The sequence below is a fragment of the Phasianus colchicus genome, chromosome 10, assembly GCF_987193195.1.
Source record: "Phasianus colchicus chromosome 10, bPhaCol1.hap1.1, whole genome shotgun sequence".
Classification (NCBI taxonomy): Eukaryota; Metazoa; Chordata; class Aves; order Galliformes; family Phasianidae; genus Phasianus; species Phasianus colchicus.
The window spans coordinates 8,741,652-8,768,063 of record NC_143445.1 but is presented as its reverse complement, the minus strand read 5'-3'; the positions used below and the strand labels follow the sequence as shown (position 1 = coordinate 8,768,063).

General features: G+C 49.5%; 1 protein-coding gene across 2 annotated transcripts; it reads right to left on the bottom strand.

The window, feature by feature from the left end:
- Positions 1 to 1,181: 1,181 nt before the first annotated feature.
- On the bottom strand, positions 1,182 to 24,903 carry SGPP2 (sphingosine-1-phosphate phosphatase 2). 2 transcript variants are annotated; one of them, XM_031596390.2, is made up of 5 exons: positions 24,656 to 24,899; positions 16,026 to 16,184; positions 9,039 to 9,218; positions 7,028 to 7,117; positions 1,184 to 3,131 (listed from the first exon to the last, which is right to left on the bottom strand). In XM_031596390.2, exons 1-5 carry the CDS (start codon positions 24,872 to 24,874, stop codon positions 2,592 to 2,594), a joined length of 1,188 nt encoding a protein of 395 aa, XP_031452250.2. In that variant the 5' UTR covers positions 24,875 to 24,899; the 3' UTR covers positions 1,184 to 2,591. The 2 variants fall into 2 exon arrangements, with proteins under 2 accessions (XP_031452251.2, XP_031452250.2); XM_031596391.2 differs by lacking the exon at positions 7,028 to 7,117 and having other exon boundaries at positions 1,182 to 3,131; positions 24,656 to 24,903.
- Positions 24,904 to 26,412: the final 1,509 nt, after the last annotated feature.

Sequence of the window (26,412 nt, the reverse complement as noted above, 5' to 3'; positions counted from 1 at the left end):
TCTGTACGGTTGTCATGTGCTCATCAGTGGCTGGGAGAGGAAAACAAACTCATTTCATGAAAACCAGAGATACTTTGTAAGCAAGATGTGTGTAATATCTGCTGTCCCACTCTAAACATCACTGCTGACCCTTTATCATTCTAAATTCAGAAGGCGTGGGTGGAATTACATTTTTCCGTGGTTGATGTAAACCAAGTGGGTTTTGAAGCTCCAAAGTAAATTGGGGAAATGCATTTAGGAGCACATGCCCGTGGTCGTCTGCAGGAAGAGCTGAAAATATCAAAGCTTTGGTCAGACTGAGGTCAGTGTTTGTCTGCCTGGGGCGGCGTTCACTGCACAGCCCTCCTGTGGGTGGCTGAGCCCCAGCAGCACAGCTAGGATATGGCACTGGCCCTGGGCGCACCCAGGCAGCGCGCTGCGATCACAGAATTCAGCCCAGTGCTCCTGGCTCATCATCCACCCACCCATGAAGCTGGCTGTTGCTCATTTGCATTGGTACAACCACTGCAGTGTTGCACGCCAGTAGCAGCAGGCTGTTTTTTTGTGGCTCATCACCTCTGGGGAGCCAGGCGGCCTCTGGTCCAGGAGCAGCCCTGTGAGCAACGCACTGCCATCACTCACCTGGAAACACCACAGTTTCCCCAGAGCAGCGTGCATGGGGGGAGAATCCTGCAGCCGCACTGCCGTGCCCCCAGGGCCCATCTGCCTGCGTGCGGGGTGCAGCACAGGGAGCCCTGCCCAGCCACACCACACTGCTCAGTGTGGGAAGCGGCCTGAAACACAGATGGAAGGCATTAGAAAGCCCTGTTTATTGGTGTGTCATGCATGGGGATTAGGACCGCAATACGGCAGATTTGCATTTCAGCAGACTGCAGGCATGTGTGCATGCACTAAACGTATTTCTCTACGCATGATTTTCTCTCTCTTTGGGTGTCCCAATTCTCCTGTGAATTTATGCTCTGTGAGTGTGAAGGCAGTGCTGGGGCCGCAGTCTCACTGCTGCTTCAGGATTTGGCCTTTCATGAAGCAAAATTGTGGAGTTTTGCTCAGAGCAGGCACTAGCAGGGCTAGAGCTAAGACTGCAAAAATTTCCTGTTCCTCTCTTCCAGCTGGGAGCCCCTCCCAGCCCAGCAGCCGCTTGCAGGTAGTGAAAAAGTACATAACGTGAACACAGAAGCAAACCAAATCTTGCAAAATATTTATATTTTAAAATTTGAACCAAGTACAGTTTGCATGTATCACATGAATCCCATACGGGTGAATACTATAAAAGATAAAAATATCTGTGCACGTGCTTTATAAATCCAAGCATCTCTGTACAACTTACGCAAGTTCCCATATCACCAAGTAGCTGCGATTCAGAACAGGAGTGTTTCACACGGCTGCTCCCCCCCCCAGGCTGTGCCTCTCAGCTCCCCAGGTCCCACCCGCAGTGACACCGTGTCCCCCGCCTGTGACCAGCAGCACCAGGATGGGGCCAAACGGGGACCTAGCAGCTTTGGTGGCCTCAGCCCCACGCCCACCACAGCAGTGTGGGAGGAAATCCATCCAAACTCTTTGCGTGCACATGTGAAGACAGATGTGTCCACACACTCTAATTTAAAACAGTTTAACCGCAGCCTGGGCAAACCTACAAATGGCTAACGTTTCTGCCTGCCTTCCTTCTGCAGCTCACCGACCGTGTCTGACATCACATGGCTTTTTCAAGTGCCCCAGCTGGTCAGCCAGAGCCCCCAGCACGGCTTTGGAGCTCGGCTGTGCGTGTACAGGCAGCCAACAGACGGCAAAGCACCTCCCTTACATCCAAGTCAAACTTGCAGCCATGAGCACGAAGGTGCACAGCTAAAGCTTGTGCTGCACAGGCAGGGAGGGCACGCAGGCCCACCCCGAGCTCTGTGCTGCAGCACTATGCTCTCCCAGCCCAGCAGACCACAGTCACTGCTGTATTCATCATACGGCTCATTGGTCCTAGAGCAAGTACACACCGTTAAATAAGCAGCCTGAGCAGCACAGCGATGGCATGCCTATGAACACTGCTAATGCTATTCTACAACTCTGTACAGTACTGCAAGACGTGCGGAAGACAAACAGTGATGTGGCAGCTCAGCATCACCCCTCACCCCAGGGCACTGCAGGGGCTGTGTGCACCCGGTCCCTGCATGGACACAGCTAGGCTCCACAGCAGCACCACCACAAGCCTCATCGCTGCCACCACTCTGCTCCACCGTACAGGAAACAATCTTTTGGGTTAGGATTAGAGAGAGATTGGTTAGAAATCACTCTTATGGGGTTGTATTTTTTCTTTTTTTGTGTCTCCGTGGCACTGCTGACTTGTGGGGACGTGGCTTCATGCTGTGCTCACCATGCTCAGCCTTCTTGGCCATGGGTCACTACTTTATGGGATCCGGTATCAAATGGGATTGATTATATCTAACTCAAAGTTATTTGGGTACAGCGAGTCCTTTTCAGTTTTCAAAACTGGGTGTTTTGCCAGTGCAGAAAGGCAGCAAACCCTTTTTGATCAAGTTCAAGCCTCGAACAACTTCTCTCTGAAATGGTGGTGCCATGAGCTACTTGCCAAGGAACCAGGCTCAAATCAGCCCCAGCAGCTGGTGCAGCAGTGGCACGATGACAGTAGCAGTGAAGCCCACTGATGAGTATGTTACAAATTTATACGGCACTTCTACTTCCAGCCTCCTCCGGGCATCCAGGTCAGCAATGGGGAACTTGTAGCAGTAGCATAGCACACGCAGGACCACATTCTTCATCAGCTGCCTTGTCAGTAGGATAACGAGGAGCCCTACAAAGAACCTGGCCAGCATGAGCACCACCGTGGTACTGGTGACGAGAGGAAATCCCGTGTTGCTGCCCACGTATGCAGGTGCCACATACTGGTTGTTCAACCAAAACCCCACAGTCGCTCCAGCTCCGGCCCCAAGGATGGTGGTGGTGTCCCCACGGGTGGGGCTGTAGTAGTCCAACTTGGGATAGTTGTAGCACAGCAGGAGGGGAACAGCAATGGACAGCAGCGGGCAGAAGGGGCTGGTCAGGAGCACGTGGTCAATGCTATCCCACACGGGGTACAGGAGCACCAGCAGCACTGCTGAGATCAGCGCCCCGCCAATCACATCCTGCAAAGAGATGGTGGTGAAATGCTTTGCAAAACAGAACTCCTCAGCTGCCTGTAAGGCATCGACATCCTCTGCTACCAGTGCCCCCAGGCTGAACATTCCCAGGGCTCTCAGCCCTTCCCTGTACAGGAGATGCTCCACACCCCAGTCATCTTTGCAGCCCTCTGCTGCACTCTCTCTAGGAGATCCCTGTCTTCTTAAGCTAAGGAGCCCAGAACTGGGCACAGAACTCCAGTGTGGCCTCACCAGGGCAGAGCAGATCGCCTCCCTTGCCCTGCCAGCCATGCTCTCTGTAATGCCACCACTGGCCTCCTTGGCCACCAATGCACACTGCTGGCTCATAGCCAACCTGTTATTCACCAGGACACCCACATCCTCCTCTGCATAGCTCCTTTCCAGCAGATCAGCCCCAAACCAGCACTAATGTACACAGTTATTCCTCCCCAGGTATATTACTCTGAATATTTGCCCTTGTTGAACTGCCTCAGGTTTCTCTCCTCCCAACTCTCCAGGGTCTCACTGAATGATAGCACTGCCTTCTGCTGTGTAAGTCACTCCTTCCAGCTTTGTCTCATCAGCAAATTTGCTGAGGATGCATTCTATCCCTTCATCCAGGTCAGCGATGATGCTGAACATGACCAGAAGATCCACCCCCTCCCCTCCTCTCACACTTCATGGTTACTGTCCAGACATGACTTCAACAGAAGAGACAGATGCACAGCTTCATCCCAGGGATGACATTAAGCAACGCTGCCTCGGCACAAACCCTTCCCATAGTCCTACAAGTAATTTCATCACATCCATTGGATCATCACTTGCCCATTTTGCATGGAGAGGTACCTTCCTTTGCTGCAGATGGCCACCAGGAAACAAAGCACAGGGCACCTCCAGGCAGGAGTAGGGCAGGGTGAAAGTTGTAGCCTGAGCCTCTGAAATCTGACTGCATTTAGGCGCCCGAGGCAAGCCCATGGTTAAAACCTCATTTATTAACAGAGACAAATCAGATGTTTTGAGAAATTGACTGTTGTTAAGAACAGTGTTGAGGAAGCAGACAAAAGCTTCCCCAAAACAGTGGCTTTCTGTATGAAAGCAGTGTAAGAAGTGTCAGTGTGCTGCTCCAGATACTGCTCAAGATGCAGCAGAATTTCTACTGCGACCATGAAATTCACTGCAAATGCTGTAGTTAATCACATACAGCAACGTCCTGCCCTCAAGATGGTATATTTTTCAGCAAGTCATGACAGTTGACTACTTCTATGCTTGGTCACAGTCTAACATGAATTATTTATAAGAACTTAATTTCTAGTTGTTCCAGAATGAGGGGATTTGTTCACAACAAATATTTAATAGCTTTCTGGTAAATGCATTACTAGAGCACAGTCGAACTTCAGCTGTTTACAGCTCCCAAACAACAGCTCCACAGCACACTTGGCTTTAAGCAAGAAAACAAACACTGGAGCACAGCCTGCACATGGACACCCCCTACTCAGGGACCTGTGTACAATTCTCCAAATCACGCTATGCTGTTCCCTTACTGTACACATGCATTAGTGCAGGGGTCCACATGCATAGTCTACAAATATACATATACTGGGGAGCAAGGCCAAAAGTATTTTACAGATAGGGCTGTGCCACCAAAAAGCTAGCAGAGCACTGCTTTATACAGTCTTCCCACAGGACACGGGCTTAGCACTTCTTTTGGAGACTCCCTTCCAACCCAAACCATTCTGTGACTTCTGAAAGAAAAAAAAAGTGCTTTTCTGGCATCTCCATGCTGTGTATTACGGGGACCCCAGCTTCACTCTGTGTGAGGATGCTTGCAGAGCTGGCAGGAAATGCAGTCCCCGCCCATCTGGCTGTATGAGTAGCTCAGCCTCTCCTCTAACTGACCTGCAATTACAAAGGAATTCTCAAATTAGGACAGGTGTAAATTCTGTCCGAGGTGGTGATGCTTGGAGCCTTCCCCTTCCTGCCCCACTCCACTCAGGCTGCACACAGAATGGACCTCATGCCTGCAGATCTGAGTTGGAAAGTCAATGTTTTGCTTTGCTGCCTTAAGACAATGTCCTTCACTGCCTGCCTGGAGGGTCCCACCACTGGGCTCCTTCTCTGTTTATAGCATTTTTTTCTTAGGACTACAAACACATACAGTCTGGCTTTTGGAAGGCAATAGCCTGCTCCGTGCCTGCCATTACAATGAACCTGAAGATGCATGCTGGAACTGCAAGTACCTGCAAAGGCACCCAGGACATCAAACCTGCACCCAAACATGGTGGCACTCCAAAATACCCCAAAGATTCAAAGCCCTTCTGTGTGTGCAGTCCCACACCCAGCTGGGACACTGCACGCTCAAAAGAGCCAGCACACATTGGCCCCACATGATTCTGACAGGAACACAGCACTGAGACAGAAAAACGTCTACATTTTTATATTCCAGGTAATCCCCACTGGCACCTCCTCGGGCCCCATACCTGCAGGCACACACCCTGCATCTCTTCTGCTTCTCCACCAACAGAGAATGTTCTCATGCTAGGGCAGCAGAAGCAGGCTTTATACCTAGGCCATCTCTGAACAACTGCACTGTTTCCCATTCCTTCCCATGGCTGAACTCTCCTAACAGCTGAGGTCAGTGGGTGCTTGCTACTCCCTTCTCTCAAACCACCACACTTCTGCTATCAGCAGGCAGCAGCACGCCCTCCTCCATGATGCCTGCACTCACATGGAGGTGTTGATGCACAGAGGGGCTGCACTCATGCAACCTGCCAGATCCCCGTGCCACCACGGCGTGCAGAGGAGACCCCAGCAGGGGACGTGTGGCCTCAGGGGCAGCATTTCTCCTAGTGACGTGAGGGAGCTTTTTTTATTTACTTATTTTAAAGCCCTTTTTAATAGGGTCAAAGGTACAAAAGACTTTTTCTTCTTTACCCTAAAAATCCATCTAAATTTAGAGGCGTCTTTCATTATAATGGAACAGCAAGGGAAATATGCCAGGAATTTTTACTGATTGACTTAAGGTCACTGGTGAAGAAAGGATGTCTCCAGATGAGATTTAAGATATTGTTTTGATCCACCAGGCCCGGCGGGAAGGTCAGGCTATATTTTATAGACAACCTTCATCGCACAAGGGCCCTCTTTCTTACACTCATCAATTCCCCCTATTACAGCACCATTATCGGTCACAAAAAAATGCGCTATTTCTTCACATGCACCCACCAAGACTCGCATCTCCAGCTGGTGGGAGCTGCTGGCTGTATTCACACGGCAGAACGGGGTCACACCCCAACAGCCTCACATGACAGAGCAGCGATGTTCCCCATTAGCTGCAAGTAGCATCAGTTACCCCAACATCAGCTCTCAGAGTAGCTGGCACCCACAGACCGCGGCCATCCAGCTCACCCTGCAGCACCGCAGTATTTCTGCACAGCGAGTCTGCACCTCTCAGTCCCATAGGCTCAGTTCCCTCCCGGCCTGATCCTTGCAGCTGGCCGTAATGCCATTTCAAAGCCCAACCTAAGGAGCTGTGCCCCCCAGGGTGCCCTGCCCACCGCCCCCACAGCTCCCAGTCGCTTCCTGCTGACGCAGGGCCTTGCACAACAGCCTCACACGGAGCTGCGTCGGTTGCCCAAGTGCATTCCTCACAATTAACATTTCAAAACACGGAGTGACAACTCGCATCCCACACCATCCTCGCCCGGCTCTCAAACCCACACACGGCAGTGGGTTCCCCAGCTGTGTTCATAATTCCCTTCAGATTCCAACAGCGGCAGCCCAAGGGTTTCCTCACGGCGGCCTTGGAAGGCACGGCCTCACCACAGGCACGGCACGCGTAGCCCTGCGCTCACACAGGAGGGCACGGCCAGGCCCAGGCTAAGGAAGGAGGGGACGCGGAGCCTCACCAGCACCGTGTGCATCCCCGTGTACAGCCTGCTGAGGCACACCAGCGTGGAGAACACGAACGCTGCCATCAGGCCGAGCTCAAACGGGTACTGCAAAAGCAAAACAAACGCACGTGTTACACCGTTGTGCACGCGAACGTCGTGCAGCAGCAGGAGCCGGTGCCAGGCTGCAGCCACCGCACAGCTGTTAGAGAAGCTGGGGGCTCCTCTCCGGCAGGTGAGGCTCAGCCATCTGCCGAGGAAGGTGGTTGTACATAGCTCTCTCTCTGAGGTACCTACTGGCATGGAGGGGAGTGTTGAAATAAATCAATGTTTTTAAAAAAACAAATTGCATTTGGTAACGTATAATAATTGGTAACCCCAGCAGTGGCAGGAACTAGACAAGCTTTAAGGTTCATTCCAACCCAAGACATTCTATGTCTATGGATCTATGAATGAACTTAACACATTAGACCTTATTCCACTCTTTCAAATCCCATCTTAGGGCTCAATTGAAAAGAAGCCCCGTGGGTTCATTTCACTCCCTACAAGACAGTTTTCTGGAACAGAAAAAAAAAAGTGGAATGAATTCTGACACAAAGCCCCCACCTCCTCCGAGGAGCCTGGCACCTGACCACATCATGCTGCTGCAGCCATGTCCATAGCCCAGCCAGCCCAGCTCTGTGTGGGTGCTGCTCCCAGCTCACACAGCTGTGTTTTCCTGCTCCTCAGAGCCCTCAGTGCAGCTATACGCCCCGCTCCATCTCCAGCAGGCAGTCACAGAGCTGGGCCAGCCCAGTAACTGATGATGAGGGCAGCTCCTTTATTCTTAACGGAGGCCAATTAAACCACGTAATTATTTTACAGCAGCTTTATTGTCTCACGGAAGTCTCCAACAGGTAGAGAACAGTCTGGGAAGATCTGTGAGTCCCACCCCCAGCTGATCAGCTGAGGAGGAGGAGAAAGTGCTGCTGACCAAGGCTTTTGGGGCTGGTGCACCAATAGGGGTGGCAGCGTGACTCCTTACAGCAGTTGTCCCCACATGGTTTTACTACAACACAACAAAGCAGGGAGACCGTGCTGCTTTTACAGCAGAGACCCAGCCCACTGCAGGACATCTGCATCCTTGTTGCTCATCCGTTGACCTGAGCAACAGCGATGCTCAGCAGAGCCCAGAGAGCTGGGGCCCTTTCTAACAAAGAAGTCAGTGTTGTTGCATCTCCAAAGCTGTACCACTGCTACCCTGAGCAGTCACCTACTGCACTGTGACACTCACCAAAGGAGTGAGTGCTTCACGTCCCTGCACAGCTGATGGGATGGTGCAAGGTGTCTCAGCGACAACCCCAACCAGGCCAAGAGTCCTCTGGACTTATGAGGCAGGTTTATCTTTGAAATTCATTTGAAGAGGATGAGAAACATGCTTAAATATGCTGCAGAAAGGATGTTGTCATTGCTGAACACAGGAAATGCTTGTTAGGATTTATAAAGCAGAATCAAAATCACCATGGAGCAATAGGTTTCCAGGAAACAAACCTTTTTAGGTAGGCAGAAGGCTGAAGGTTTGGGGAAAATAATTATTATGGGATCTCCCCAAGCAGCCTACAGCAGCAATGCAGCAAAACTGGTGCTGCTTCTGCAGTGAACAGGCTTTTGAGCTGCGCTACACGCTATTTAGCCAAACATAAGTGATAGCCAGGGGATTTCCAAGGATGCTTCTCCTGCCTCAGACAAAATGAGGCGAGACACAGTTCCCTTCACGTCACCAAGAAAGTGACAGCCTCCAAGCAACACTGAACTGGGTTTGTGCTAAAGGAGCAAAATTTCCAACAAAATTCTTGTCCACATTATCAGCTGGCTGTGGATAACAACAGGGGAAAGCACACATCAGTGGAAATGAATACAGAGAGCTCCTCTGGAAGAGGCAACAGCTTTGGTTTTGCTGAGCCTTCTGCAGCTTGCTAGGAGCAGACATACTTTTTATTTAATTAAAAAAAAAACAGCTCTTCTTTTTTTTTTTTTTTTTTACCCTTACCTTGTACTGGTTCATGGTTGTGATGAAAAAGGAGAAGGAAATGGCAGTAGCTGCCATGGCGTGGGTGGAAGGCATCCCATACTCTGCATCTGTCCGCATCTCCAGCTTCACAACAGGTGGTGAGAGGGGCCGCGGCCACTTGAGGATGTCCTTGGAGACCTGCCCTATGTACATCACAATCTGGGGAGAGGAAATGCCACAGGCTGTCAGCTAGCAAACCCAATTCCCACCATGCCACGGCACCAAGCTTTTCTGCTGCTAAATCCACCACCCAAGAGCAGAATTTGTCTCCTGAATTATTAAAAGATTTTCCATTATCCTGGTCAGTGGTGGCAGCAGTGGTTTTACTGCACAGCACGGTAACTGGATCTGAACTGGGACTAAATGCAGGTTTTGCTGATGAGACACAGCAGCACAGGATGGTGCAAGATGGATGGATGGCTCCCACCCCACACCATGGAGAAGACATTTCCAGTCTCTCCCTTGAAACCTCTCTCCCACAAAACAAGTGGGCACCGCAGTCATTGTGCCATGAAAGCAGGACAGCTCGCTGTTCTGCTTCTCCCACTTCCAGTAGGAAAGGGGAGTTCTTGAAACAAATCCTTCCTGTGCTGTGGTAGAACAGCAACAGGCCCATCTGTGGCCATATCCACTACAGCCATGCTGCATCCCTCTCTCCCAAAAGCCATTTAAAAAAATGCCTTCAAGTCAAAAGGACATTGGGATTCAGGGTTCACAAAACGGAACCAGGAAAAAAGCCAAAATGCCCAGTTCCTTCATCCTCCTGACTGCAGCAGAGCACACCCTGCAGAGCCCCATGCTGCCAGGTAGCCCCAGCTGCTCTGCCTCTGCTCCTCGCCATGAGTCACACACCACTACATCACCAGGGGCACATCTGGCTGCTGCTGGGCAGCGACACGCAGGGCACAGCGCCATACCCAGTGCCACCCCAGGCTGCCCACAGGAGAAGGAAACAACCTCTTAAAGAAACCACCGGGTGGATTTATTTGGTTCATGCCACCCATTTCCAAATGGATGTGGGCACACCTTTGGAAGCCAGTTAAATGCCAAGGGTTCCTAAACAGGAGGAGAAATGTTGAGGCTACGGTATGACCTCACAGGCGAGGTGGGACAAGCCAATGTATCAGCAGCCCTCTATAATAACAACTTTCACTTATTATTATACACAGTATTATTAGCGCTAATACGTAAGAGAATTACAGAAAGGGAAATGAGTCACTTTCCAAATGAAGGCCACATTGGGACTGCCCTGATGGACACAAACATGCTGAGTGCAGGAGGAGGTATGGGTAAGCAGGAACACCGGGCATCATCACGTTTTTTCCTTCCATTCCAAATTAGTTTCTCATCTTTACAGTTTTTTTTAAATGCACACTGCATGGCACTTGTAGCACTGAGAGGTGAGCCAAACCCATAGGACATCCACGGGATTCCAGCATATACTCAGCACTGCTCTTTGCAGCACCAGACCTTGCTGCACAGGTTTTTATAAGCAATGCCCTGGCTCAATGAGCAAAGCAACACACGTGAATATGGCAGGACAACCCCACCAGCAGAGCTGACAAGTTTCTCCTAGGAGAGAGATGACAAGTGCTGTGCAGCACAGCACGGAGCAGCACAGAGCTCCTGCACTACCCACCATGGGGGGATCCCTGCATTCCAGGCGTCACACAGACAGAGAGGCTCCCAGCACAGCATCACACTGCGGGGTACATTTGGCCCATGCTCTGCTGCAGGTCTCATCTTCCAAGGACAGCACGCACCTCTCTCAGTTAATGGTACGTTCTCTCTTATGTAAGATTTCCTCACCTTATTTCTCTGTCATTTTGGATTTATTCTCTAACAGTTCCAGGAAAGAAGAAAGCAACTTGCAGCAGGTTTTTTCAGCCTAACAGATGAGCTGCCCTTGTAACAAATGTTGCAAATCACAAGCATTGGAGCACTGGAAACAGGGAGAGATGAGCATGGGGACATGATAAACACAGAACTAAGCTTCCACTACAACACTTGACTTGAATTACTTATTTGCACAACATCAAAAACCTTTCAATGGCCCCAGAACATATTCATGATGGGTGCAAATCACCCCAGCCCCAGAGAGCTGACCACCAGCACTGTTATGCATTTCCAGACCTAGAGACAGATGGTATTCAGACACAGTTTGCTGTCTTGTAGGCAGCAGAAACTTTGAATTAAGCCACTTCTTCATTCTGTACAGTCCTGTTTGCTTCTCCCCCACCTCAGAGAGGTTTCTGCCTACCCAGTGTGCCACACTGCAGCTCTATGCTGCTCTGTGTACATCTCCAGTGCCAGCTGTTCCACTTGGCCACGCAGACCCAAGGGACTTTCTGCACTTCTGGGGAAAAGCCATCTGCAGATCTCTTCAATATAAGTAATTTTAATTAGCACATTAATAAGTACCTGTCTTTGCATGGGGAAGTTTGTTTGAATCTGAAGACTTTCCCATTACTAAAGCAACAGTCAAAAACACGATGGGCTGTGTGGGACGTAATTAAATTCAGAGAGCTACAAAGGAACACATGGGAATTCAGCTGAGATGCAAGAAGCATTAGAAAGGCTCTTAGCTACAGCCTTCCTCCTTGTTCCCCTCCTACAGGGTCTCTGTGATGCCAGGAGCAATGCAGAAACACAGCACTGTCCAAAGGCAGCAGCACACACAGAGGAAAGGCAAGGCTTCAACGCCACTGCTGGTCAGCAGCATTACCATTTACTACCTCAACACCATTAGCAGTTGCTACAGCAGCGCAACCACCTCTGTATTCTTCACCTGAGGACTTCCTGCAAGCCTCCCCTGAGCCACACGTGCTCCATCACAAAGATGCACTCCCTCCCACCCTTGGCCCCAGGCTCACCAAGCAGGCTCTGACTGCTGTGGCAGCTGCAGGCACATGGCACAGCCCCCTCATGGCCAGGCCCAGCTGCCATGCAGCCAGCAGGGAGGCTCCTGCCATGCAGGCAGGGGGCAGTCAGGCTGGTTCTGATCTTTGCACTCTAAGATGGGGTATAACCACGGCAAGTCAGAACAGATTTGTTTTAAACATGTGATTGTACAGCTTTTCCGGCTGCACTCCTGATCTATTAAAAGGTACAGATGAAATTCTAGAGAAGGCGTGGGGTCAGAGAGCATCGCTGCCTTCTTCCCTGGGACTTGCACTGCACCAGCCTGACGCTGAGCTCACTGCTGTGCCTCAGAAATAGCAATTCCATAGCCTGGCTCTGCAGCTGTATATCACCTTCCTAGGATGGAAATATACAGCTTAACAATGAGTTTGCTTTTGGTTTTAATCACGGTCTTGGTATGCCAATGGAAGTGACTGAGCACATCAGGAGCACCAGGGGGAGGAAAAGAAAAAAAAATGCGCTAATAATAAGATGGCATTTGTGGGAAATTGGCCAAGCAGAAGCAGAGCCTGCATCCTGGAAGTGGCAATTCTCCTCCAGGCTGTTGAGCAAGCAGTCACCCTGTCTCAGTGCAGAGGAATTAAGCCCTTTGACTGGCACCACTCACAGCCTCTCATTTCCACATCCTGCCCCTAAAGTAAAGGCTGTGCAGTGCCCCTCAGGGAGCTCAATGCTCCCTATGAGGCACGACGGTGCAGATTAGTTGGGTCAAGCCCTGGGATAAGGACAGGGCTGCATGCAGCTGCCCCACGTCTCCTGGGCTGCTATCCACTGCTGTCAAGCTGGGTACTCCCTCAGGGTACAGAGGCCAAGCAGCACAGGGCACCAAGGATTTATTCTCAGACAGCACACAGAGACAGACTGGGCTGTAGGAGCCCCACAGCTTTCTGCACAGCGTCACACAGCACTTCCAAGGGCTCACATGCTGGACAGGTGCATTATGTGATCAGCTATCAGGAGCTCATCTTGGAGAGATGCTGCTAAAAGCACAACTACTAACCTTTGTTAGAGGAGAACAACCAATAAAAGCAAAGGTTGCTGCAAAACAACTTTTCAAAGCAGCCAAGATTTCAGCTTGCAAAGCACTGTGAGCACGGGCAGATCCCTGCTCGTTCTCACAGCAGGTTGCCCTGAGTTCAAAGCTCAGCATGCCCCTGCACAAGAGCCACAGCATCCTGGGAAGACCATTGCTCTGGGCAGCCAGCAAGAAGCCAGACCCAGCGCCCCAAGCCTGGCCCACCCCGCACCCCAACACAGCTTATCGCACCACACTGCCATACTTGCCCTGACAAAGTCCACACCGGGTGGCTGTTATTTATATTGCACAAATCACAGCTTTATAGGCTTGAAAGAGGTGTGGGTACACTTCACATTTACGCACACTGTGGAAAATAAGAAAACCACGAAGTTTTCACCTTTTAAGCTGAGATACGTGGAAAACTTAAAGCACATCTGAGATCTGGTTTATTTCAAGTTGTTTTCCACTTCTGTTGAAGCAGAAAGAACCCTAGGCATCGAAGCCAGGTCAAAGAGTACTTCCTTCAAAGGGCTGAGGATGGGATGTGCTGACACCAGGCTGCCTGCCCAGCACCTCGCTGTGGGGCAGACACCCATCTCCCTCCTCTGCCCATAAAGGCTGTGTGCACATCCCAAGGAGAAGAGAATCACAGAAGCATCACATACTGTTTAAACTCCCAAAACAACAGGAGGAGACTGCAGCCCACATTCTGCCAAAGATATGAACAGCTGGCTTGGAGGACACAGGACTGGGGAACACAGCCAGAGCACCAAGGCTGGTCCCCTACTGCTGCTGAAATACTCTTTCCATAATCTTTCTTTCTGCCCTTCTATAGCTATGACCTCAACCCTTGCACTTCAAAACTTCGGGCTTATTCATGGCTATCTTCCACACATCTGTCTCTGCTCCAGTGTTTTTATATTAAAGAACCTCCTTCCTTCCCACCATTATCAGCCTCTCTCTGACTTCATTTGGTTGGGGCTTATCTCAGCTCTCAGCCTCTGCTCAGAAACAGCCTGCTCCCCAGTCATCCCTGGCCCTGCTCCAGCTGGAATTTGTCCTTCTCCACCACGGATGACTGGCTCTGCAGAAGCTATTGCAGATAAGATGATGTGAATGCCTTGGAAACAGCATTAATGCTTCTGATACTTAAGGGAAGACTCTCCGAAACAGTCTGGGACCCCCATGCTGTCATTAAAGCCCCCAGGTAAGATGAGAAGTACCAACTTGTCACACTGAACACCTTGGCACTTCTCCTGCAGCACGGCCAGTCCTGATGTCACACACACAACTGATGTATCACAGACAGACCAAGACCCCTCAGTAACACCACAAATGTCTACTCCTCCTCAAAAGCAAGTACGCCACCCAGTCAAGCCTGCCACATTAATGCAGAGCCTACACATGTATTTCCATTGCTATGTTACACTTGCACGAGCTTCTAAAACTGCAGATCATCACAAGCCAGTATATGTAGAACAGCTTCTCCTTTTCCCCTCTTCACTACAAAAATTTGATTCCACAACTCCTTCAGGAACTGGGAAAATAACACTGGACTCCTGCATGCTGTAATTAAGCCAGGCTAACCCTGGCCAGTAACCAGGCAGACTCCTTGCACAGTAAAGGCAAGGCAAGCCTTCAGAGGCACACAGGCAGCTCTGAGAAGTCATTTTTTGAGCAATCTGCACAAGCAGACAGCAGAGACTACCAATTATCATTTTCTGTGGCACACTTCCAAATGAAGTAGGTGTAGTCCTGGCCAAAACCCAGTTCTAATTAGTAAGTGTCCACCTACTTCTCCATTTAAGCTGTAAGTTATTTTTCATATTCTCTTTATAAAAAATTATTGACTAGGGTAACTGGCACAGAAGAGCAGATGCTCTCTGCTCAAGACTGAATGCATTTTAAGTGCACGACCCAATTCAAATTGCCTTTATTACTCCTAATCATGTTATTTGGACAAAAAGAGAGAATATTATTAACCAGAATTGACTAAGTCAAGGACAAGCTTTGTTGTAAAGAAAAAGAGCTAAGCATCACATTCATGTCTTTATCAAGTTTCAATTTCTTAAATCAGAGCGGATTAACAATCAAACTTTCAGGGTCCGTCATCCACCAGAGATGCTTCCTACCTCCCTTCTCTGTTCTGAAAAGGTTTTATCTGGGTAAAGGCTTGATAAATGCCAGGACGAGCAATGGCAGCAACAGAACATTCACCCCTGTGCAGAAGAATGAAATTCTCAGTTATCTGCTGGTTTTCAGTGCAAGACCAGAAATATACTTTGGATTTTCTAAACTGCATTTGTGAAGGCTGAAGCAACACTGAAGCCTGTTCATTCGAGAATGCTGCTATCAAAAATCAGTGCTTTAGTCTTCAGAGAACCTATTGTTATGTGCGTTTTGTATGTGAGGTTGTTTTGCTTTTTGTGCTTTTTTTTTTTTTTTTAGTGGTGGTAGCAGGTTTTTTTGCTTTTGTTTTGGTTTTGTTTTGAGTTTTTGGTTGGTTTCTTGTTTGTTTGAAGGAATTGCAGCAGCAGCATCTTCATTCAGCTGCAGCCTACAAGTCCCCTTTCTTAGATTTATAATCATTTCAAACAAGCCTGAACTGTATGAGCAGCCTTCGCAGAAGTACCCAGGGAGAAAGATTTCCCAATATAAGAAAAACCCATCCATAGCAGACCATGATATCTTGGAAAGGAAGCATTTTACCAGCTGCTCTGTACAAACCCTATCAAAAAGAGCTCAGCAAGTTGTTGGGCTGAGGAAAATAAATCAGTCCAAGACAGCAGAGACGAACAGATGCTGCACAAACCAACGCCTCCTCTGCCAGTCATTGCAATGCCTGTGTCATGCACACACACACCTCTGCCATCAGCAGCAAAACTCACAAGTGTCCATGCTGGACCATACGAGAACCATATAAATAATGCTGTTGATTTGAAAGGTTATTCTTACTCTTAAATATTCACTAGTTACAATTACAGAATTAAGAAGTATGTACATAAATAAGTGATCAAAATACTTACAGACCAAATGATTATCATCCTTCTAGACACAGAGTGATCGATGTTCCAGTAGATAAATGGGAGGAAAGTGATATAGAAGATCTCTTCACCCAAAGCAGCTGAAAACTTGAATAGGTAATAGTAGAAGTAGTTCTTCACAACGTACTTCTGTACACAGCCCTGAAAAGGAGAAGATTTTAGAAAGTTTAGGCAAGTTAGCAAGTTGTATCAAACAACCATTACAGTTCCCTTAAATCAAATAATTACAGTCCTTATATCAATTAATTTGTTGCAGTGGATGTCAAGAAAAAAGTTTAGCGTTTATATTCAAAGGCCATAGGAAGAGCTCAATTATACTTTCTGTAGATCAAAAATCCATCAGAACTACTAAAGGACAGCAGTCACATTGACAAAGGTTTCCCAGAGATCAGATCAGCCTTTGCTCCAAGGAAGCTATCTGTATTTAATGGAAGAGTACAAATGCTTTAATTTGAAAGTTTCTACATCTGTAGATAAAAAGACCCACCACTGCTTTCACTAGAAACTTGTGTCAAGGCAAATCAAGTACCATAGAATTACTGAACTCTTTCATTTGAGGTTTGTCTCACTGGATCAGTCAGAAATTTATTTACAGACCCTGAAATCTTGGTTTTCCCTCTTCTGAAAAGCAGCAGGCTGAAGCTGAGGCCCACCACCATATATGTAGCAGTGGGGACACAAAGGTTTGCTGCTCTGCTGGTGACTGGGACTGAAATGCCATCAAGCAGCCTGCTACTGCCCTGCCAAAACAGCAGCATGAGTCAGTTTTTCTAGAAATACTTCTGGAAACAAGGGAAACATGAAGAGGACTTGTAGTTTGGGATGCAGGAGAAGAGCCAATCTCATCTCTCTCTTCATCTTTCCCATAGTAAAATTAAAAACGGAATTTGGCTGTAAATGGGGCAGAAAGAATATCCAAAAGATGAGTGAAGAGGGAGCACAGAAATCTCAGCGAAGACATGCTGGGTAAAATTCAGCTGTGATGTAAGCTCCTCAAGCTCTTCTCACATGAAAACTATCATGCTCGTGAGCCTGATCTAGCAGAGAGAAATTCTCATCCTACGTGCTAAAGCGTGAGAATTGCCTGACACTCACTAGACATTCACTTGTGACTACATTTAAGAGCAATTCCAAGTTCCAGTTCCTTAGTCTGCCTTCCATACCAAGATGAAGTCAACTGCATGAAAACAACAAAAGGAAGCTGGAAGAAGGTTACATCCATTCACCTATCTCAGGGAAAAAAAAAAAATCAAATTGATTTTTGCATCAATAACCAGAAAAGATGAGTCAACTTTTGAAGTGCTCAGGTTACAGGAGTGTTCCCCCATGTATTAGTAATAGAGGTCACAGATAAGTTACCGGCACCACTCTAAGTAAATTTAGCAGCATGCAATGACTCAGCTGCAGAGCACTCAGCCTCTGAGTCTCAAGTCTCACACACCACTTAGAAAACACCCCCAGTGCAATTAGCAACTGCAAGGCTTCTGCCTGAGATCATTAAGCCATATTTGGTCATTCTCATGTGTCCCAAAAGAAAGCTTTCTTCCAGCAGTGCTAACACCTCAATTAAGCAGCCACCTCCAGCGTACCAGCAGTGATGTGCTTTAGATCAAAGACCATCAGCACATCCGTACAGTAATTCTTCTGTTCCTGAAACCTCGTGGGGTGAGGGATAAAGCATTCGCATTATAGTCATCTCTCTGGGGGGAAAAATAAAAAACAATTGTTCAGGTTCTAAGGGAAGTCTGGAGCTACAGTCATGATCCTAAGGAGTTGTAGATATGGAAAGCCCACCACGAGCTCCTTCAGTCACTGGCTCACAAGAAGTCCCTGCTTGGTTCCAGCTGTACCAGAGCCAACGCCAGCAGCCAGCTAACACTGCTGTTGATGTCGTTTATTTTCAAAGAAAGCAGAGATGACTGTGCTTCATGAACCGTGTTCCCTTTCCACTCCTGTTCTAACCTCAGTACAGGAAAATGCCACTGCAAGTAGTTTGTGTGAACACTTAGCATCTTCTGACACTCAAGTGCATTCCATCTGTGATCCGTAGGAGATTTGTTCACACACTGCAGTAACTCACTGCCCTGTGTAACCCCAAACCCTGTGGGTGAGTCAGCCCTGCAGCCATCGTTTTTAAGTCAGAGCAGAAAGGTTTTCATGGTCAATAATTAAGGCCATAGAGAAAGACAAAATTTTAAGATTATTTCAAAAGGAAGTATGATGAGCCATGGCATTCCCAGATGCAGAAGATGGATAATTCCACAGAAACCACCCTTCTCATCAACTCTACCTACTTTGAAATCAACTACTCAAATTATAAGTGATGCACTTGGGTGTGTGCGGTGTCCTTAAATGAACTGCCTGCCTGAAGAACCTGCACAGGAGAAACTCCCACAGCCGACTGCTCAGTCTGTGCATGCTGCTGTGTCCTGCACACTGCAACCCCAACAACAGTGACAGAGCTAGTGGCACACCATGGGGAGATATCAGCATGCAATGCTGCAGCACAGCAGGAACCCAAAAGCATGTACATAGAGAACATCTAGCTCATGGCTGAGGCACAAGACCAGTAGCTGAAACACCAAGACCATGTTTTTTTTACCCCGTGCAAGAGGAAAAAAGCTGCAAAAAATGCACCACCCTCCTCCCCAGCCCTGTAGTATCTCTTGTTTAAGAATTACACTACTTATCCACCACCCACTCCAGGGACTGGTGCTGCAGCGCTGGCCTCCTGGTGCTGAGCTGACCCAGAGACACCATTAAGCAACGCTTTGCTCTCAGCTCTCAATCACTGCGGGTCTTTCAGGAAATGTGCACAATTAATTAAAGTTTGAGGTCACTGCATTACTTCACTTGCAATAGAACAGCTTGACAGAAGACTGGAAATTCCCTCCCAGAGCCCCTAATTAATGCACTGCAGTTATCCTACTTAAAGGATTTTACACTACAAAATGTAGAGAAGCCACCAAAGTTAAGACACAGGAAAAGAGCCCACAATTCCTGTGTAGGGATGGGGAGAAAAACAGAAGTCACAAGAAATGCTACAAAGCAGTGAGCAGCTCCACTAGTACCAGGAAAAGCTTGTGAGCTTTGCTGGTTGGCACAGAGAAGCATCACCCAGCTTGTAGCTGCAGTGCCAGGTGCTGATGGCACAGCTGTCAGGGACACTGCCCTGAACCATCACTAAACACAGAAGCAAGACAGCCCCTGTGTAAGCAGAAACAATGGGCAAGCTGCAGGCCAGGCAGCCATAGTGCTTTCAGGGGCCCTAGGTAAACAAGTAGGGAATCTGAATGTCAGGCAGACCCCCAATAGCATTTCAGCATTTTTAAAATTCATTCCAAGCACCAAAAGAGTACCTTGAAAGGACCTTAAAGCCCACCTAGTTCCAAGCTGTGCTGTGTGCTTGCTACTCCCAAATAGGACCCCATCCAGCCTGGCTTTGAGCACCTCCAGGGATGGGGCACTCACAGCTGCCCTGGGCAGCAGTGCCAGCACCTCCCATCAGTTCAGCATTCCCCCTTCAGACTTCATGGGATAAATACCACACACACTGATGTGCTCAGCACACAGAGCTAGGACAGGTCTTGGTTTACTGCTGAAGACTTCAGTACTCTTATTTTCAGATTCTTTTCCCTTCTGCCCTGATTGATACTTTGGGTGGCAGACTTAATTATGCATTATATTTCTGTACATTGTTCTGTAAGTAACATAACTAGGCCTCTCTTCTTCACTAAGAAAAAACCATAAATAGATGTAACGAAATCTGCTAGGTTGTTTAAGTATAAGGTAGAATAAAGCAGGACTAGAGCTGACAGATGACTTGCTTAGCAATTAACAGGAAAAATTAATGAAGGAAAAATACTGCCATCTTCCTAACAGAAAGCCTTCCTAATTAAGAAGAAAAAAGAAATCCTGAAGTCTGTCATAGACACAGGGCAATGGCTACCAGCTGGAGAGGCCACATGCAAAGGCCCACGCTGCAGCCCAGTGAAGGACAGTTTGCTGCAGGACAGGCTGACAGAAACCTGGTTCCATGGATGGACATTGTCCTGGTGTCAGCAATGGCAGAGCCCAACCCATGCTCATCAATGCCAGTGCCAGAAGCTCTGCTGCTTGCCCCAGGCCATCTCAGAGCACTTTGCTCTCCCTGCCACCGAGCCTGACACTTGCACACTGAAATTCCAACCTATCACTATTTCCTTATCTACCGCAGACAAGGAACAAATAGTTTCCTTCCACTACAGGTTGACATCTGAGAAGCTTGTTAGAAACACGCAGAGAAGACATATCCAGTGTTCTGCTACAGCATCACCGCCCGGTGCTTCCCGTGGAAGGCACTTCACATTTCCCATGCAAAGCACTTAACATGCCTGTCCTGAGTTACGGTGCCCAAAGATCAGGTGTAACACAGCAGTGCTGCAGGAACAGCCTTGCACTACTTCATTCATTTTGCTGGCTGTTTTAAACAGGCTGAGCCATGTCTAGCTGTGATCTGCTCTTACCACCAACCCCGTTTTCCATTCTGTAATCAAGTACTATATCCACGCATTCAATAGCTATCTGCACCTACTAAAGTCAGTTTCCAATCATTCTTTCAGCTTGATGAGGTTATTTGATCTGTTCTTGTCCTCCAGCTCCTTTGAAGTTCATTTGACCAGCAGCAGCCCCCACAGTCACGTTTCCATCCAGCACCTTGACTCCACATCCTCTCCTGATGAGCCTCTGCATTCATTGCTTCCCACCAAAAGGCATTCCCTGTGGCACACAAAAAAACTTGCAAGCCATTTGATTGGATAAATTAGTTCCTTCACATTTGCTGGAGAGTCAATTCCTACCAGCTCTTACGCTTTGGGAGCTTCCCACAGCTCCAGCATCTCCTGCGTTCCAGGAAGGCTGGCTGAGCTGGGTATAATGGAAGGACAGAGTGATGGAGACAAGAGAGGGAAGGGCTGAAGGAAATGGCTTCCCTTCCTCCCTGTTGTACAGCGAGAGAACAGGTTTGTCTAATTGCATTTTAATTCTCCAGAATTACTCTGCAATTCTGTGAGGTACCCCACAGAGCCTATGCCTGACAACAACAGAGGAAGTCGTTTCAGGGTTAGACAGCTGCAATAACAGCAGGGAGAGAGAATGAACATGAGCAAAGAAACAGAGAGCGTAAACTGCAGGCAGTTTGGGACAGAGATCCCAGCTTCAAAACAGAGGCTTCAAAACAGATGAATTTTGCATCTCTCCAGGTTGAGCAAGAAGTGTGCTCGCAGCTTAAGACTTGTTTTTAGACACAAACCATGGCATGTGTCTAAAAGCAACCCCAAAGGTGAGCCATGCGTTCCTGCCCAGCAGCATCACACACCCAGCAGCTCACTTCTGCACAAGGAACTGTTTCAACAGAAGTCTATCTCAAGAGGCACAGAGCCATAAGACTTCTGAAGCCAAACAAGCAGAGTGACAGTATGCCACTTTTAGACAATTAAGAAGTTTTGGGGGTTTTTGTTTGGTTGGTTGGTTTGTTTCTTTGTTTTTTATATGTCATACAATAAGGCAGCAGCACAGGGAGAAGAGATTGCTTCCCTGGCCAGGATTCAAGTCAAGGCACAGCTTCCTAAAGTAGTGCTGCATAAGGCTTCAGATTTGCTGGGTTAACTACGGTTGTGAATGGATAAACCCCAGATCTGAGGGAACAGAGATGCTCCACTGGGCACAGCCTGTTCCCCAGAACCCAACAGTGCTCTGTTCATTCTGCCCCAACTTCATTCTGTAAGTCCTGGTCAGTGGGCATCCACATTCCAGCTCTTAGTTGTAGCTCTCTTGTATGCCTGACACTGACTTCTCCTGCAGAATGAGGTATCTGAATGCTCTTTATCTGCACAGAGAAATATAACTGGGAAACACCAAGATGATGCACCTAATTAAGTTGGTTAGATAAATAGACAGCTCTAGCTCTGTCAAGTCCAGCTCACAGAGAATAACAATACTATGGGCTGCTGTTAGGGTCACTGCAGTGCTCCAGATGTACTGGCACAAGCAGACTCAAGCAACTCCATAGCAGTATATTGGATTCAACATTGTTTTTAATCTAGTCACTAATATCAACTAATATAGTAATAAAATAAAGTCATAATAAACCAGCGTTCACGTACCTCTTAATCTAGACCAATAATAGTTTACCTTGGAAAAATGAGCTATAGGTGATCAAGACATAAAATTGATACGATACCCTATGATTTATTTGCCTGGAGGACCACGGCAGCCAATAGCCCTTTCCCACTGTCCAGTTGACCTGCAAGTGTTTCCTGCAGAGCATATACATGAGATGAAGTACAAGAACTCTGTGTCCAAAGGAACCTTCCAGGGAGAAGAGATTTTCCTGGCTCCCTGCCCATTAAACCTACTCCTGGACTCCAGAGATCCAAAGGAGAAAAATGATGGCAGATAAGCTCTTATTCTTCTGTTTGATAGCTGAGCTAATGGGCTAAGACGTTCAGCAGGATTACACAACAGCAAGTGGCTTACCTCCAAGTGCAGGAATTAATCCCAGGCCCCTGACAGCTCCTTGTTACAAGGGCCAGCAGCCTCCAAAGGGATGACTCAGGCTGTGAGCCATGAAGCGCCAAGTCACTGAGTGCCTGTCACCACTGACGCTGCTCCAGCCACCAGATCCACACTGCAGCCCCCAGCAAACCCCTGTGCCTCTGCCCACAGCTTCTCCAGCAGCACTGCACAGCTGGCAGGGCAGCGATCACCAGCAGCACATAGAACTTCCACAGCAAGCTGGGACAGACCACCAGACACTGGTCCCTAGCAGCACGTGCCAGGCTTTGCTATGGCTCCTGCTCATCACGTGCTGCTGACCACTGGATAAGGAGGCTTGAGCAGCACCAGCAATCCCAGGGCTGCACACGCTGCCCAGCGAGATCTCTCACTTACCAACTACGATATCCCATAATGGCTGCTTTCCACAGGAACTCCAGAGCAAAAATCAGACATGTGCATGCAGCAGTGCCAGCCTTGGGAGGGCAAGGGCTGAAGAACAGGAGGGGTGCTGAGTAACGTGAGCCCATTGGCACAGGAGGCTGAGCCTCATGTTTCTCCAGCAGCATCTCCTAAGGGAGCCACTTCCAAACATAGCTATATCCTGCAGGAGGATGGAGTCGACATGTTGGCCAGAAACGCCCCACTCACAGCTCTCCCAACAGGGCTCAGGGCATCTCTCAGCTGCTGAGCCCACCTCACTTACCTTTCTGAGATAGATGCAGTTCATGCCTACCTTTTCCTTCGACGTCACTATCACCTCCCGAGCCCTGCCATTAGTTTCTGCATCAGGGCACAAGCCACACAATCAGTAAATGCTGTTGGGCACTTTGTAAGCATTACACAAGCCTGGAACACTTCTGACAGTTAAGGTATAACTACAGAGCAAACATGAACTGTACTCTTGTACAGTAGAAAGACAGATCGCAGGAGATGATAAAGCATCTCTGAAAAGGAAGTGTGGAGAAAACGCAAGTAAATATGAGCAAGTCCACAGAAATGAGGGTTTTTTTTTTCCTTCATTGCCTTTAATTCAGGTTATCAATTTCAGGACGAAGCCTCCATCAGGAGGATGCAGATAAGCAGAACTCTTCTTTTTAAACATAGATAACATTTATTTGGCCACCTACTACAACAATGGAGACGCCTTCAGAAAGTTACTGTTTGTAAATGTGTGATTTCAGGACGCACAGAAAATCAGGAAGAGATCCTTCCCAACCAGTTTCAGACACAAGTCTCCCACAAGGCTGTGGAGCCTCATTCATAACACGTTCACCCTCTCACCGAGATACTTCGTGTCTTCCTTATTTATGCGAAACCGAAGACAACTGCTCCAGGTGACGTGAACGGCTCTGTCAATGCAGAGTTAGTTTGGGCAGGGTTTTGGTGTAAATAGTGCGACATTAAGCGTGCCTCCGATCAAAAGCAAGCAGTGACAGGTCTTTCAGCGGAAGTCTGCACAATCTACCTGAAACAGTTCAGCGTGAGCAGAGTGCAGTAATCCCTTCTAATTGAGAAGGCATCAAGCAGAGGCCGGTGAGGACCACACGAGCGCTGGATGTCGGACACGGAAAGGAACGACACTGCGCAAGGGGAGGAGCGGCGGCTGTTTACCGGGCAGGGACTCGCAGGCCATCACCACCTCCTTCCGATCCGCAAAGCCGCCCGCTCACGAAGCGCTCCTCGCAGCAGGACGAGCCGCGGGCAGCCCCGCCCCGATGGCTGCAGTCGGCACCGAGCGGAAAGCCCGCGACCCGCAGTGCCGGGGGAACGCAGCCCGCGTCCGGCCGTACGGACAGCGGGGACGCGGCGCCGGGCAGCTGCGGCACGGCACCACAACAGGTGCACCTGCGGAGGGCGGGCAGCCCCGAGCAGCAGGAGGAAGGGCCGCGCTCCGTGCTGCCAGCGGCGGGGCAAGCACTGCGGCACGGCCACGAGGGACCCCCGCCCCGCGCTCTCGCCGGTTACGGATTCATAACCCGGGACCCCCGCGCTCATCGCCATCCCCGCCGCCCCGCGGAGCCCTCGTACGCGGAACGGCTCTGCTGAGTCACGGCCCCCGCTCTCCCCGCACTCACCCGCGGGCCGCGGCCGCCCCGCACTCCGTTGGGCGCTCCGCAGCCGGTGGCTCCCGGACGGCGCTGCCCTCCCGCGTCGCCCCCATTGCAGACGACGCGATGCCGGACCCCCTCGGCGGGGTCGCCGCCGCCCTCCTCGCCGGCGGGGAACAGCCCGCAGCAGCGCTGGAAGCGCGCCACGGGCTGCGAGCCGCGCAGGGTGCCCAGCAAGCGGGCCATGCCGCCGCAGCGTCCGCACAGCGCAGCCCCGCCGCGGGGCCACGGGCAGGTGCGCCCGGCAGGCCCCGCCCCGCAGGTGCGCTGCGCCCCGCCCCGATAGGCCCCGCCCCGCAGGTGCGCTGCGCCCCGCCCCGCTGTGCCGCGCCCCGCCAGGCCCCGCCCCGTGGCGCAGCGCCCCCTGCCGGCCGTGCTCCTCTCTGCCCCCCGCCGTCGAGATGGAGGCAGGCCTAGGGTTTTCTTGCCGTCTGTTTTAGTCGAGTTTTCCCCCCAGAAATGCATCCTGTACGCAGTCAGAGGGCTGCTGAGGATCCCCACACAGCCTCGGCCCTGCGGTGGGCAGGAGGGTGGTGGGGTGCCGGGCACAGCCCGCTCCTGGCCACAAGCTGCTTGCAGGAGCTGACAGCCATGTGCCTCCGGCCCCGTGCCCGTGGGTGCACAACATGCCCTGTGCATCTGCCACAAGCTGGGAAGCTCTTCTGTTCACACAGAGATCTGGGTTAATGCCTGACAGGGCCCAGCACCTGACACTCATCAAAGCAGAGCTGACAAGGGCAGTTCACGAACTCTTTTTCTGATAAGGTGAAAGCTTTCTGGAAAGTGATTTGTGACAAGTAATTTCCTGATAGATTGATTGATTTTTGGAATGAAAGAAACGTTTCAGTTTGGATTTAGGTGACAACATTTTCATAACACAAAACTCCTCGTGTGTTTTGGGGCGTTCCCTTAGGAAGATGACACCAACATGACCTCTGCCTCTGGCCCACATGAACCTCCTGCTACACTCAGCCTCAGCCAGCACGAGCAGGGTCTCCACAAAGCTGCATTCCTCCAGTTTTCAGGAGAGACAGCAGTGGGAGATGGAAAGGGATGCAGCGTGCTCCAGGTGGCCCCGCCTGGCACACAGTTGTTTCCAGGCGACAGGAGCCGGCAGCAGAACGGGCAGGAGCATAGCAAGGACAGAGAGCAGCAGGGGGAGGTGCACCGGCCACAGGAATGCAGGGTTTGGAGGGAGCTGAGGGCAGGAAGCTGGCTATTGCAAGGGAAGGATCCTCAGAACTGGGAATAACATTTTATCACTGGCACTGCCCGTTGAACCTGTTTGCTCTTGTTCAAAGCAAGTGTATGAATCATTCCACTTACAGAGCAATGCTCCACTACCCTTTTTCTGAGAGCTGCCTTGTGTTATCTCTGACAACCAATAAAAGCATTCAGGCTTTGACTCCTTCAAAGATTTGCTTTAGAAAAAAAAAAGAAAAAAGAAAAAAAAAACTTCCAGGAAGTGTCCCACACACTGTATGCCCCGTACAGATTTCCTAACGTGACATCATGCAGCTTTCTGTAAAAGCAGTGGAAGCAGTACCATTGCAAAGGACTATCCTTCTGAGAGTGTCCAGAAGAAGCTGCTTACAAACCATGCAGCTGCAAGGACTGGTAAAACCTTTACCCAGGACTGAGCATCCCAGCAGCAGCTGCTCAGCACCCAGTCCATCTGCACCAGGAAGAAATTCTCTTCTGGGCTGAGGGCAGGTGTGAAAGAT

Coding starts and splice junctions, on each gene's coding strand:
- SGPP2 (XM_031596390.2), bottom strand. CDS start 24,874: ATGGCCCGCTTGCTGGGCACCCTGCGCGGCTCGCAGCCCGTGGCGCGC. Junction 7,118..9,038: donor CAACCATGAACCAGTACAAG/GTAAGGGTAAAA, acceptor TTGCTTTTGCAG/TACCCGTTTGAGCTCGGCCT. Junction 3,132..7,027: donor CGGGGATGCACACGGTGCTG/GTGAGGCTCCGC, acceptor ATCTCTTTGCAG/GATGTGATTGGCGGGGCGCT.